Source organism: Pundamilia nyererei, unplaced genomic scaffold (assembly GCF_000239375.1).
Source record: "Pundamilia nyererei isolate P.nyererei 1_Seehausen unplaced genomic scaffold, PunNye1.0 scaffold00121, whole genome shotgun sequence".
Taxonomy (NCBI): domain Eukaryota; kingdom Metazoa; phylum Chordata; class Actinopteri; order Cichliformes; family Cichlidae; genus Pundamilia; species Pundamilia nyererei.
In genome coordinates, this window is record NW_005187522.1 from 1,561,080 (window position 1) to 1,574,547 (window position 13,468).

Consider the following 13,468-nt stretch of genomic DNA (forward strand, 5'->3'; position numbering starts at 1 on the left):
CAGAAATTATTTTTTTTTACACTAATCATCTCTTTTGCGAGTAAGTTGGGAATCCTTGCATTATTTTGGACAATGATCTTAGTTTTGATAATCATATTAATAAGGTTATCAGAAGTGCTTTCTGTCACATATCAAAAGTTAGAAAATTCTCAAACTGGCTCAGGGAAATTGGTCCTTATAGTCAAATCAAGAAGTTTAGACTAGTGAAACACACTATTTGCAGGATTATCCAATTTATCAGTTGTACAGTTTCAGCTCGCCCAGAATGCAACAGTTAGAGTCCTTATGCATACACAGAAATTTGAACATATACTTCACTATTGAAGTCACTACACTGGCTCCCGGTTCAACACAGAATTTCCTTTCAAATCCCCTTTATGAACTAATCCTCCTGTTAGTTCATAAAGCTCTCAATGGTTTGGCCTCCGGGACATCTCAGACGTGTTTAACCCAAACAGACCTGCAGGACATCAGCTGTTGCCCTGTTCTTTGGGAGGAGCTGAGTGCTGACCTGAAGTGAATTACCTCTATCACTCGCATTTTACTTTTTTGTAAAGTTCTACTGTCTTGTTTTCATTGTCTTGAGGCATTATCTTCTATTTCAAGCACAATGAGTCTATGTGTAATGACAATTAATTTGGCAGCTCTATATAAATAAAGCCGTCAAAACAGGCTTTATGTGTAGTAATACTTCCTGCAGCCACAGGGGGCGCTGCAGTGACATTTATGACACCTGACTGTGGCACCTGACGGCATTTCTCATTTGCATAATGTACACCCAATGCACGGCCCTCATACTGGTTGCCTAACAACGGTGCCACCAATAACAATGCAGTTTGATTGGACGACAGCGGAGGAATAGACTTCAAAAAAAAAAAATACAAACGCCGCAGCAGCCAGAGTCTGCCCATTAACCTGTGGAGGTATTTTCTGGGCTGTGTCGGGAGTTTTGATACTTATTGCCGCTGTTGACAGGATGTTGACTGGAGTCTACACTGGAGTTGGAGGTGTTTTCAGGGAAGGAGTGTATTAACCGTGCCAGCAGCAGCACGGAGCTAAACTGTTGGATTTAGTTGACCCGTTTCACGCCCTTGAGTGAGTATCTTTGTAGTGTTGTCAGGTTAGCATGGCTATTATTATCCTGTTGGCTAACTAACATCACGGGGGAGACACGGCATGTGTGAACGTTATTTATGCTTAGCAGCGTTAAGCTTCTAAGGTATTTCTCTATTGCCATGTAGAGGTCTAGCAAACGACACAGCAAAGTAAGCAAGCATGTTTGCTGGACTACGTACGTTTAAGCAGCTCCTGACGTTAAGCATTGAGTGCGTCACGTCGTAGCACGTCTGACTTTATCGCCTCCTCAGTGTATGTATTTCTAGATAAAAGCTGTGTAAGCTCTCTGCTTCATTAGATAAACTGGGAAGAGTTGGCTTGTGAGGCAGCAGGCATTTCCCATGATTGGTGGTTGCGTCCAACCGTTTTTACACGCCCCAGCTTTTCAGTGCACCGTTTTTTCTTTTTATTCATCAACACAATGAAACTGTACCTGAATGCAAGTCACGGCATTAAGGCTGTGGGAGTGGCCCCTTTAGTTTAGTGTGTGGTTCAGCCTGTTTCACCGAGCATGTCAGTGATTAAAGTTAAAAAACAAACACGTAGAACAAATGAGTCTGCCAGATTTACTCTCTGTAATGGATTCTCTTATTTTTATCTCTGTAATCCTTTGGTTTGAGGCTCAGATCATCTTACAGCCCAGCAGTTTGGATGCCAGTAACCAATAGGAGCACCCTCCTAAAACCCATTCGAACCCCCCTCCAAACCGGCACACATCTGACAGTTAATCCTGTGAGGATGAAGCTTCGGCTCAGATTATCTGTTGCTGGTCTGTCTCATGACTTGATGCTCTGTTGCAGCGCTCTGTTCCAGTGCTGTCCTCTGATCCACAACCCCCGGCTGCTTAATCCATCTCCCTGGTGACAACTTATGACCTCGTGTCCTGATGTGTTGGTGATATGGGAGAGTGGTGGACAACTGAGGCATCAATGGGTAACTTTTGTGTGTGTGTGCTAAAACGATGCATTTGATAGAGCGCTTCAAGAATAGTAAGTCCCATTAGCTTTTTTTTTTTTTTTTTTTTTTTTGGAGGGGGGCTCTTTAGAGGTGACCCACATTTTTGTTCTCATTTCTCATCTGCAACCTAATTCAAGCCTCTCTTTAGAGGAAGAGAGCAGTAGATGTAATGTTTCCACAGTTTCAATATTTTTCCCTTTCTTTGTTCTGTGTTTACAGAAAACTATGAGATATCCAGCATATCACATGTTACGATGTCACCCTCGAGACAGAACAACTTTGTGTCATCGTACTCGTTTCCCTTGGCAAAAAGCTTCTACAGTGTAATAAGTGCCTTTTGCACAGAGGATAACATTCTTCAGTGCATTTCATACATCAATCAGGTATGGAAGGCCCTAGGTTTATTATTATTATTATTATTATTATTATTATTATTATTATTATGATTGTTATTATTGATTGTTATTATTACTACTTGAAGTGTTTGGTTTATATGCAAACGTTTTATTGTCTCCAAAAAGATAACCCCTACCAAGGACATACTTTTAATTTCCATCCCCCCACAGGAGCTTGCCTCACTGGGCCTCTCCTCTACGTATATTGAGGCCACCTCACCAGAGGGGACTGGCCTGAATGCAGTACCGGCTCTGAATGCCATGTATGAGCTGCTACAGATTCACAGGCGAACTATGAGCACTGTAGAAGGGCTTGAGAAAGAGCAGCTAAAGAAATCCAGCACCATGGAGCTTATGCAGACGAGCAATACCAGACTCAAGGCATGTATAACCGCTGATCTTTCTTTTAATGTACTTCCAAGAGAGAAAGTGTCTCTTTCGTTTCTCTGTGGAGCCAACATTTTATTTCTTCGGGCTATAATCTGCGTACAGATGTCTTGGAGTAAAGGTGGAGTAATGCAGTGTCACATTTTTCACCTCTTAGAGATATGAAAACACGGTAGTGTGTATACACTGTGAATATCCCCACTGAACATTGTCAGTCAAGCAAAGACGGACCTTTTAGAGCTGCGTGCTGGGAGGTCTTGACGTGCTTTCTGTCACTTTGATGGTATCTGGTTGTGATGCATAGTCCCTCTGTTTTTTTGTTTGTTTTGTTTTGTTTTTTTCTAAACATGCTGCTAGAAAAAATAAAGGTCATTTGATTCACATAGAACTTCATTTGATTATTATTTATTTGTAGTGTATTTTTTTTAGTTTATTCGATTATTTAATTTGATTTATAGAAAATCTTCAGACGGCACATAACAGTTACGTCATGTATCATGTGTTTCCTTCCAGGATCAGTTGGAACTGTCAATAAGGGAGAAATCTGGTCTGCATGAAATGGAGAGGCAGCTGCAACTGAAAATTAAGACTTTGCAGAGCTGCTTAAAAACAGAAAAGGATGAGGTAAAGCTTCTTCTTACACTGTGGTTTTGTTACTAATACTAGTTATTTCAGGATGCAAAAACCTGACAGCTTGTAAATAATCAATTATTTCTGGACAGGTCCAGAAGCTCCAAAGTATCATTGCTAGCCGTGCCTCTCAGTACAGTCATGATGCCAAAAGAAAAGAGAGAGAAGCTGCAAAGCTCAGAGAGCGCCTCAGCCAGCTGCTGGTTGACAGAAAGGATAAGAAACTAGGTAAATGTGCTTAACTTAAACAAACAATGATTTGCATAATTTTGTGTCAGTTCTGTTGGATTTTCTGTGTTTCCTCAAATAGCTATCGATGTACTGAATTCCTTGGGACGGTCAGATGGGAAAAGGGGTCACTGGAAGACTGCAAAAGCGACAGCCAGGTATTTTGAAAGTGAAATTCATTTAACCATGTAAACTGAAAAATGTGTAGTATTATTTGCATAAACTGATATGTCATTGATTTCTGCAGCCACGAGGGTGAGATGTACAAGTCTTTGCTCAGTGACTACGAGGCAAGTCAGAAGTCTTTGATGCTGGAGAACGCTGAGCTTAAGAAAGTCCTCCAGCAGATGAAGAAGGAGATGATTCATATCCTGAGTCCACGCAGTTCTTCTGGCCGAGGAGCCACTGCTGATGACAGCCAGGAGCAGGTATTTGAGAGAGAGAGAGACACACACACACACACACACACACACACACACACCTCTGGTAGATGGGTTTGAAAAGATTGATGGTTCTCTTATGGACAGGAAACCATCCAGATGGTGAATCATGAAGCTGTTCAGGGCTTTGTTGTAAATTACTTTAGATCATTAGAGGTGGGAATCAATATGATATTATCACAATATTATTGTGAATTTTTATTTTATTTTTTCAACGCTATACTGTATGTTGCTATCAGTCTGCAGTCGGATAGGGTCAAGTTGGTAATCACATGCAATAAGTTCCTGATGAGACAGAAACTAACTGTGCTTGTCAAAAATATCACTTCTAATCCTGTCTATAGAAAGTCACATTTAACTATTACATTTCCATTGGCAGCTGGTTGAGTCAAATTCTCTCGAGTCGTGCTCACTGACAAAGCCTCATTCAAATTGATGGAAACAAGGTAGCAGTTAGTCTGCATTTAGAAGTTAGACGGCATTTATTTGAAGGTTTTCAATTAAATGCCGTCTCTCCTAGAGTGATTTCAGTCAATCAAGTCAGACTGCAACTGTTTGTAGAAAGGTTACCTCGTATAAGTTGAGATGAGCCCCCTTATTCATAGCATTTTCATTTATTTGAAATGTCGATATTTGGTGTCACTGTATCGATACAATATCGCTAGGGATGGGTATCGTTTAGGTTTTATCCGATACCGGTGCCAAATCGGTACTTTTGAAACGGTGCCGGTGCTCAAACGGTGCTTAAAGAATGGAGAACACAAAATTGGTCCAAAAACCTCTCATGTTCAGCTGTTTTTTGTAAAAATATAACAATGTTAGCCTTTTCTGCAGCTATGGGGCATATATGGTATCACTCTTGGCTGGAAGCAGTGCTTAAACAATGGAAAAAACACAAACTTTGTCCTAAACCTCTCATGTTTAACTGTTTTCCACTTTTTCTTTGGTCATTTTAGCCTTTTTGGCCAGGGTGAAGGGAGTATCTGCCATCAAACAAGAGGACAGCCGCATGTAGCTATGATGATGTTTGCTAGCTCACCTTACATGCATTAATGTAATAACGTGGTTAGCCTACTCAATGTAAATTAGCTACTCACGCAGAGAAGAACGGCTGCTGCCACCATCATCCGTCATCATTTCTGCTACACTGGCAGGGCTAGGGGTCAGGACTCTCCTCTTCGTGTTTTTGGGGGATGTTGCATAACAGGCAACCCACCCGCAGCAGATGTGCTCGGTGTGAGGTCTCGCAGCAAGCTATCAAATACGGCGCATTTCTGGGCTTTTAAAAAAACCGCTATGCGTCGCCAGGTGTTTCATCGGATTTGAGGTGTTACCTCCTTTGACAGTATCACAGTATCAGCTTAAAGCACTTGTTGCAGGCTGCTGAGTTTGCATATTTTGCTGTGAAGTACAGCCAGACTTCTGACCGCTTCGCCTTGGACATTTTTAATCTGTAGCTCTGCTCTAACAGAACGTACGTACCTGGCCCCGCCTACTATCCTCGGAAACGTAAAATGATTGGCTAGAATCTAAAGTGTATCACAGCTCAGGAAAAAAAAGCACCGAAATAAAGCACCGAAATGTGCGCTGCTTTTCGGTCTGGTTACTACCGTTTATGTCAGAACCGGTGCCATCATGGCACCGGACACCGGTACCCATCCCTAAATATCGCCATAGAAAATATGTTCCTACATACGTACGCACATGTGGTAGTGACGAGAATCCCTGAGAGTATCTGGGCAACAACAAGGAATGAGACGCCATCTTGTGGTGTTACTTGGTGTTGAAGTAGAATATTTAACAAAGCAGACCAATACGTTGTCTTACGCAACCTTGACAAATGGACTCAGCCAATACACCAATAGATCATACCTGTAAGCGAAAGTGGTACAATGCTTTAGTCTTGTTACCATATTAAATTGTTGCTTTTGTTTTGTTTTTTGCATAGAGATACTTTCAAAATACAAAGAGCACTAAAACTGGTCCATAAATGTTTACCAGAGTATTAGAAATGACATGTCTGAAGTTCAGATCTCCTGATTTCCTCCTTTTAAGCCCACTATATTGTTTTGGCTGATTTGCAGCATCATGATTCAGATGGGGAGGAGAAAACGGGAGACACCAGCAGAGAAACTCTGGATCAGTCCTGTGAGCATGCCAGGGAGCAGCTAACAAACAGCATCCGTCAGCAGTGGAGGAAGCTGAGGAACCATGTGGAGAAATTAGACAGCCAAGGTAGATTCGGCGTAGACACAATGGCACAACTTTAAACATTTTTCATCTGCAAAACCTTTCTTATGTAGCTGAATGTGTCATGCCTGGAAAGAAACCAAAATTATCAGCTTATCCATTTGGTTTTTGTTTGTCAAGTCTCTCAAGTGCAGAATCAGCTGGAGTCTAATAAAGAGATGATACCTCTGGAAACCCACGAGGATGAGATGGAGAGGATGAGGTGTGAAGTCCAGCAGTGCAAAGAGTTCATTCATGCACAACAGCAGCTACTTCAGGTCAGCATCTGATGAGAGGCAGTCAGTGTGTTTACAAAGGGGGGGGACATGTGTGTGCACGGGTTCTTACTATCTTGGTGGGGACCAAAATCCAGGTCCCCACGGGGTTGGAGGCATTTTTCACACTTAAAATATGGTTTTACTGTCAAGGTTACAATTGGGTTATGGTTAGGTTTAGGCTAAGGGTTAGGGTAAGCAGCTAGGGAAAGCATTATGTCAATGGGATGTCCCCACGAGGATGTTTCTGGCCTGTTAGTCAGTATCAAAAATGATTTAGGAACATTAAGAAATAATGTGCTATCAAAGGAATAACCACTCCTGCTTTTGCAGCAACAACTCAACACCTCGTTTGACGATGAGACTGCCGCTCTCCTTAATGACTGCTACACACTGGAGGAGAAGGAGCGTCTCAAAGAGGAATGGAGGCTCTTTGAAGAACAAAAGAGAAACTTTGAGAGGGAGAGAAAGAACTTCACCGAGGCTGCTATTCGTCTGGGCCGAGAGGTACTGAAGGCTTCTGATTTGGTCCCGTAGTTAAATTGAGCACACATTGTGATTGGTGGTGCATTTATTTCTTTGGAATCGTTTTTTTATTTCGACAGAAAAAGGCCTTCGAAGAGGATCGCGCTTCATGGCTCAAGAATCAGTTTTTGAATTTGACTCCCTTTACAGACCGAAGGAGATGCTCCTCATCAGATGGTCACAGTGCCTTATCAGTTAGTAAGTTGGTGCAATTTAAATTAAGGTGCTTTCTGGAGTGGGTGGTTGAATGACATGGCCTCTCAGTGGTTAAGTGTTTTACTTACTAAAATTGGGCACAATTGCAACCCCATTTCTGAAAAAGTTGGGATGCTGTGTAAATGCAAAGAATTTATTTTATTTATTTATTTTTAATTCCAGATTTTTATTCAGGGTAGAAACAACGACAGAAAGCATCAAATGTTTTAAAATGGACAATTGTAAGAAAAATATTCACTCATTTTGAAATTCGATGCCATTAACGGTTTACCACTGAGCAGCATCCCCTCTTCTTTCTATCAATCGTCCATAAAATCTTACAAGAGAACAGTTTTCCGCTTTGCCACAGTCCATTTAAAAGCGTTTTAATCCATAGAAGATGTCAGCATTTCTCGATCGTGTGCAGATATGGTCTCTTCTTTACATGATGGAGCTTCCACCTGTATTTGTGGGAGGCACAGCAAAGAGATTTCTGGAAGTTTTCCTGAGCCCGTGCAGTGACTTCCATGACAGAATCGTATCTGATTTTCATGCAGTGCTGCCTGAGAACCCAAAGATCAGACATCCAGTGTTTTCAGCCTTGTCCCTAGGACACAGAGATTTCCCCAGATTCCTCCAATCCTTTCAATCTCATTTACTGTAGATGATGACATATTCATGGTCTTTGCAATGTTATTTTAAGGAACACTATTCTGAATTTTGTGAACCCATTTCCATCTTTCCTTTCTAGAAACTCAGCCTCTCTAAGATGCACTTTTTCTTTTCTTTTTTTAAATGCACTCCATCATATTTCTGTTACTAACTAACCGATTTACTTGCGAAATGTTCCTCCTGCTGTTCTTTAGTACCACCTACTGTTCCAATCTGTTGTGGCCTCTGTCTGAGCTATGAAATGTGTCACTCCCATCAAATTTAAAATGAACCAATATTTCCCCCCCTCAGTTTAAACACTGGATCTGTTTCCTATGTTCTATTGTGAATACAATTTATGAGCTATCCAAATCATTGCACAGCTCCACAATATCACATCGCCAAGTCAGTCTTGTGTATTTAGTACCATCTGCTTGGGGACATCGGTGTGAAAGCTACAAAAACTTGGTGTAAGAGAAAGACTAACAAATAATCATTTTCTAATACTGCATATGAACACCTAATGCATTACCAGAAAACTGTTGTCCTTAAAACACGGTCTGTATTGCAGGAAGTGAGCCAGAGATCAGGTCTTCAGTGAAAGCTCAGCTGGCCAAATCATCTACCTACACGACGTTCTCCACTCCCAGATCTTCACAAAGTGCTGCTGTGCCATCAACTCCTGAACTTTACCGGACACTCCGCTTAATACCAGAAAGCAGGTATTAGTGAGTTACTAGATAACTGTTTTCAGGGACTGCATTTCATTCATGCAGTGAAATGCTCTGCACGATATTAAATGTGAATGTCTTAACAACAGATGCATGAATCAGTGAGGATGAGAGACTCTTACTTAGTGTATATATTTTTCTCTTTTTAGTTCCTCCAGACATTCAAATCGAGGACTCTGGCAAGAGTGTAGCACCATTGAAGATGGAGATAATCGGGTCAAGGCAAAAAACGGAGGTCGATGCAGTGACTTGAGTATTTTCTCTATGGGTGAAGATGAGAACAGCCTCAATTAAAGAACTTTTAAGTGCCTTTTTTGTTTTTATCTCTGCAACAAAGTTTAGTTTCAATCTGTGGCTGAAATCCATCAGCTCTGAGCAATCATTTTTCAATGGATGTGCACAGACAATTCACCAAAGCTTGATCACACAAGAAAGCACTTTAAGTCTGCCATAGCTCATTTCTTTACTGACAATTCAGATTTTAAGCTGTTTCAAGGAAGGGTACCAAGCAATGATAAGAGTGTGTTGTAGCCAGAAATTCTTTTCTACCTGTTGATTGTACTGAAATTACCTTTTATGTTTACATAATCTATAAGTATAAATTATGACTTGAAGTATGTATTGCATTAACATTAGATCGATTCGATCTGCTCTCAAGAAGTAATAACAATAAAGATGTTTTTTAATATAATGAAATAAGTTTCCCTTTCATTTGTCGCCCCCTGGTGGATTGAATCGGGAGTTGCAATTAAGTGTGAACAACCGGAATCCGGATATCGTCATCTTTGCTTTTGTCTCAGCAGCAACCAGCGTAGACGTGTTTCCCTCCGCCCAGCGTTTTATTTCAATCACAGAAAAGGCATAAAAATGTCGGGTTCATCCAACCTGGTGACCATGAAAAAGGTGGTACAGCAGCTTCGTTTTGAGGCGAGCATAAACAGAGTTAAGGTAAGTAAAAGTGACTTTTTTTTTCCTGACAATTAACGGAAAAATCTGCGAACAGCGCTAGCTGTTGCTGGATGCTAGCACCGTGATGCTAATTTGGCCGAGAGTATCTGTGAAGCAGGGCGTTGTTTGTACCGAGGGGGAAGTGTTGAAGTTTCGCGCTGCTTGTTATCATAAAACAACGCCCGAGCAACATAAGATGACAAGATAGCTGTAGTTGGTTACGAATTTAACGAAGCGATTTAAGATCAAATGTTAAAACTCTAGCTTCGCAATATCCCCCCCCCAAGTGTAGCTAATGTTTTTACTTGACAAAATAAGTATTCAAAGTAAGGTACTAGATGGTAAATTTCTTAAACTTACAGACCAGTGAAACGCCATGTATGAGACGGATGTATTATTTTGTTTTAATTTTTGTAAACTAAGTGTAGTGGGCATTCCTTTTTGAATTCACATTTTATGTTACTAATTGTGTTATAAGATTTGAATAGGTAACTTGACATAAGCACATAATAATGAGAATGATCGTTTTTATTAGCTACTTCTGCAAATTCAAACGCTGAACGTTTTTTCCCAATACTGTCTATAACGACATTCAAACAACCTAAAAGACTGGATTCAGTCATGGTTGGAGAAGATGTGCCTTGTTTACAGTTCCATGTAAATGAAGAGCGTCTATTTTAAAAGAATTCCTGCATTTCCAGTTGTACCGCAAGCAAAATTGGACACCAAGGCTTCATCTCGGATATTAGTCAGGCTTAAAAAGTGCATTCTACAGTTTCGTTCACAGTTGTGCAGTGGAGTATTATTAGCCCTGTTCAGGTCTGCATCTTCAGGGGTGGCTTGTAGAGCAGGTCATCTGCCAATCGGAAGATTGGTGGTTCAGCCCCTAGGTCCTCCAGTCTGTATGGCAAACATTCTTGGGCAAGATGCTAACCCCGATGTTTGATAAACCTTCCAATAATGGCTGAATGAGCCATGTTATATAAAGCACTTTTACTGCTCAGGTAGACTAGAAAAGCACTATAGAAGATCCAGTCCATTTTCCATTCTTCCCAGCTACAAAAAGCATCATACAGGTGACTGAGCAGTCATTCAAAAATATTGGGATGCACCTGCTCTAAGTGACTTTTTCTTGTCTTCACCAGGTTTCTCAGGCAGCTGCAGATCTACAACAGTTTTGCATACAGAATGCTCTCCAAGACCCCTTGCTCACCGGTGTGTCATCCAGCACCAACCCTTTCAGGCCGCAGAAGGTCTGCTCCTTCTTGTGAAACCTCTGTGTCCATTGGTAAGCCAGCCACACTTCTGAATATGCACATACATGTTCTGTTGCTGAGCTACACATGCCGTCTTTACTGTGTATTCAGATTTTCTTTCTTGAATTGAAAAACATCTCAGACTTGACATTAACATTGACAGTATTTTCTAATAAATTGATCTAACGCTTGTGTGACCTGCAGGTGGATACTAAAAGAGTTGCTTTTTTTTAATACTATGAAACTTTGTTTCAGTTTATACAAATACTGTTGCATTGTAAATCAGTAAAAATAGTCTGAATAAAATTTTCTTATCCTGAGCTGTTTAACCATTTAAAATGATCATCTTTTCTTTTTTCCCTTCCTCTTGTTCTGTAGGCCTTCATTTTGATGCTACAGGGAAAAATTGACCTCAGCACTGCTCCTTATGCCAAGCCATTATACTGCCATGGGAAATCTCAAAAGTAGAACTCAATGGATTTAAAACAGGAAGAAGACTGGCTATTTTTAGATTAGGTAGAAGACAGGAGACGGTATTATTTTCCACGGCACAGTGTGATTTTTGACTCAATTATTGTGCCTTTTCTATTCTATTTTAGTCATCACTGTTCTCAACTTTTTTGTATTTAATGAATAAAATATTCTTTACTACTCAAGTTATTGCCATTATCTTTTTCTTGTTTAAAACAAAATCAGAATTCAGCAAATTGATATAGTTCCATATTATTGTCATATTCAGCTAATATGAGGGAAATTACTTTCATGTAGCCTTAGAGGCAACAGTTATGGAAACAGCTTGTGTATGAATCATTAAATGGACCAAAGGAAGAGTTTGGGTCAAAAGATGCTGCATTATACATGAAATTGGTGATGGGTGAAGTACTTTGATCTGTTTCTTGAGCCAAAATTAAAATGGGCACAGTGTAAAAAATTTATAGCAACTTTATATTTTCATGCTGTTTTTTTTTTTTTTTTTTGCAGTGTCCTAGGTCATGATCGGGACTCCAGACTGTGATATTTAAATGTGCATACACAGAGTTTATAGTGCATTAAATTTGACAGGATTTGTTTCCTGTATTCAACTTACTGTACCATACCACCTTTATAAATAAAGCACTTTAAAATAAACCAGGGTCCACAAAGTGGTGTACATATACAAATAGCATAAGCAGAAAATAAATCAAAACATGAATAGAGAATTAGGGGGAAAAAACAGTCAACTTCTTAAAAAGTGCTAAAGGCTTCAGCAAATGTTTTCTGAGTTTTAAACTCAGAAAGAGAAGAGGTCTGCTTAACCTGCAAGGCCAGATCATTCCACAACTTTGGAGCCGCTATAGCAAACGCACGGTCACCTCTAAATTTACGCCCAGTTTTGGCACCTTAAGGAGCTGCTGATTGGAGGACCTAAGGGAGCAGGCAGGCTGTAGTAGCTCAGTAGTTCAGGGACTCTGAAATTAGACCCAAGGGTTAGCAGATATAGGGAGAAAAGAAGGCCTCAACCTGAACCCTGTAGGACTCCACATTGAAGACAGGATACAAACTCACCAAGTTTCACAGAGAAAGTTTCCTCTGCCAAATAAGATCTGAACCACTGCAGTGCAGTACCGCTAACACCCACCAACCGCTCTAAATGAGAAATAGAAATTTTATGATCCACTGTATGAAAGGCAGCAGTTATATCTAAAAGCACAATAATAACACAGTTACCTGAGTCAACTTAGAGTAATATAGTCAACTACATTTATGATACAGGATGTGGAAGAACTTGAGAGGAAATGTATATTATAGGAATTTTATGGTATGACATACTGTGCAAAAAGTCTGCTGCCATATCTTGGGATCTGGAAATGGGAAAGGAGACCAGCACTTTATTGAAATGTATGTAAGCACACATGGAAATCCAGTCTGAACAGTATTGAAACATACGTGGAAATATAATCTATAAGCAAAAACGGTTTGTCCACGTCTAAAGGGTTTGAAAGTCAATATTTGGTGTGATGACTCTTCAAAACCTGAACTCTGAGACAAGCTTTCCAGTAATTTCTTTAAGGAGTCTTCAGGAATAGTTCTCCTGGCTTCTTGAATGACAATCAAAGCTGTTTGGATGTTTGCTGCGTTCTGTTCTGTCAAGTTGTTCCCACACTGATTCAATATTGTTGAGACCTGGGCTCTGGGGAGGTCAATCCACGACTGAAGGTGGCCCGCTGTATTTTTCTATCCAACTATGCTTTGACTGTATTGGCAGATCCCTGTCATGATAAAAAAATTAAGTTGTTACCCATCGGATGGTTTCCATATAGTACTAACATGGTGGAACAAAATCTAACAGTGGCAATGATGGCTGCGCTTCTATTGAGACCATTTCTTCTGTGAACAGTAGGTGGAAAAACTATGGAAGAAGATTAGGGCCACTGGGGAAAAAAAGGACATGTCTCCCCCTCCCAAATTCTGAGATTAAATTCTGGCTTTTTTTCTCAGAATTCCAGAAAAGAAAAGGAAAAAGAC

The 13,468-nt window shown here is 40.3% G+C and overlaps 2 protein-coding genes across 2 annotated transcripts; both read left to right on the plus strand.

Moving 5' to 3' along the window:
• The first annotated feature begins 809 nt into the window (after window positions 1–809).
• On the plus strand, window positions 810–9,450 carry ssx2ipa (synovial sarcoma, X breakpoint 2 interacting protein a). The gene is made up of 14 exons (XM_005742556.2): window positions 810–1,095; window positions 1,917–2,049; window positions 2,293–2,456; window positions 2,640–2,849; window positions 3,369–3,479; window positions 3,578–3,713; window positions 3,796–3,871; window positions 3,961–4,141; window positions 6,238–6,388; window positions 6,524–6,660; window positions 6,991–7,164; window positions 7,263–7,380; window positions 8,600–8,750; window positions 8,909–9,450. Exons 2-14 carry the CDS (start codon window positions 2,016–2,018, stop codon window positions 9,051–9,053), a joined length of 1,788 nt encoding a protein of 595 aa, XP_005742613.1. The 5' UTR covers window positions 810–1,095; window positions 1,917–2,015; the 3' UTR covers window positions 9,054–9,450.
• A 73-nt stretch (window positions 9,451–9,523) lies between these two features.
• Window positions 9,524–11,909, plus strand: LOC102199961 (guanine nucleotide-binding protein G(I)/G(S)/G(O) subunit gamma-5-like). Its single transcript, XM_005742557.1, has 3 exons — window positions 9,524–9,707; window positions 10,853–10,995; window positions 11,342–11,909. Exons 1-2 carry the CDS (start codon window positions 9,627–9,629, stop codon window positions 10,976–10,978), a joined length of 207 nt encoding a protein of 68 aa, XP_005742614.1. The 5' UTR covers window positions 9,524–9,626; the 3' UTR covers window positions 10,979–10,995; window positions 11,342–11,909.
• The last annotated feature ends 1,559 nt before the right edge of the window (window positions 11,910–13,468 follow it).

Coding starts and splice junctions, on each gene's coding strand:
- ssx2ipa (XM_005742556.2), top strand. CDS start 2,016: ATGGGAGAGTGGTGGACAACTGAGGCATCAATGG. Junction 2,050..2,292: donor GACAACTGAGGCATCAATGG/GTAACTTTTGTG, acceptor CTGTGTTTACAG/AAAACTATGAGATATCCAGC. Junction 3,480..3,577: donor TAAAAACAGAAAAGGATGAG/GTAAAGCTTCTT, acceptor ATTTCTGGACAG/GTCCAGAAGCTCCAAAGTAT.
- LOC102199961 (XM_005742557.1), top strand. CDS start 9,627: ATGTCGGGTTCATCCAACCTGGTGACCATGAAAAAGGTGGTACAGCAG. Junction 9,708..10,852: donor CGAGCATAAACAGAGTTAAG/GTAAGTAAAAGT, acceptor TGTCTTCACCAG/GTTTCTCAGGCAGCTGCAGA.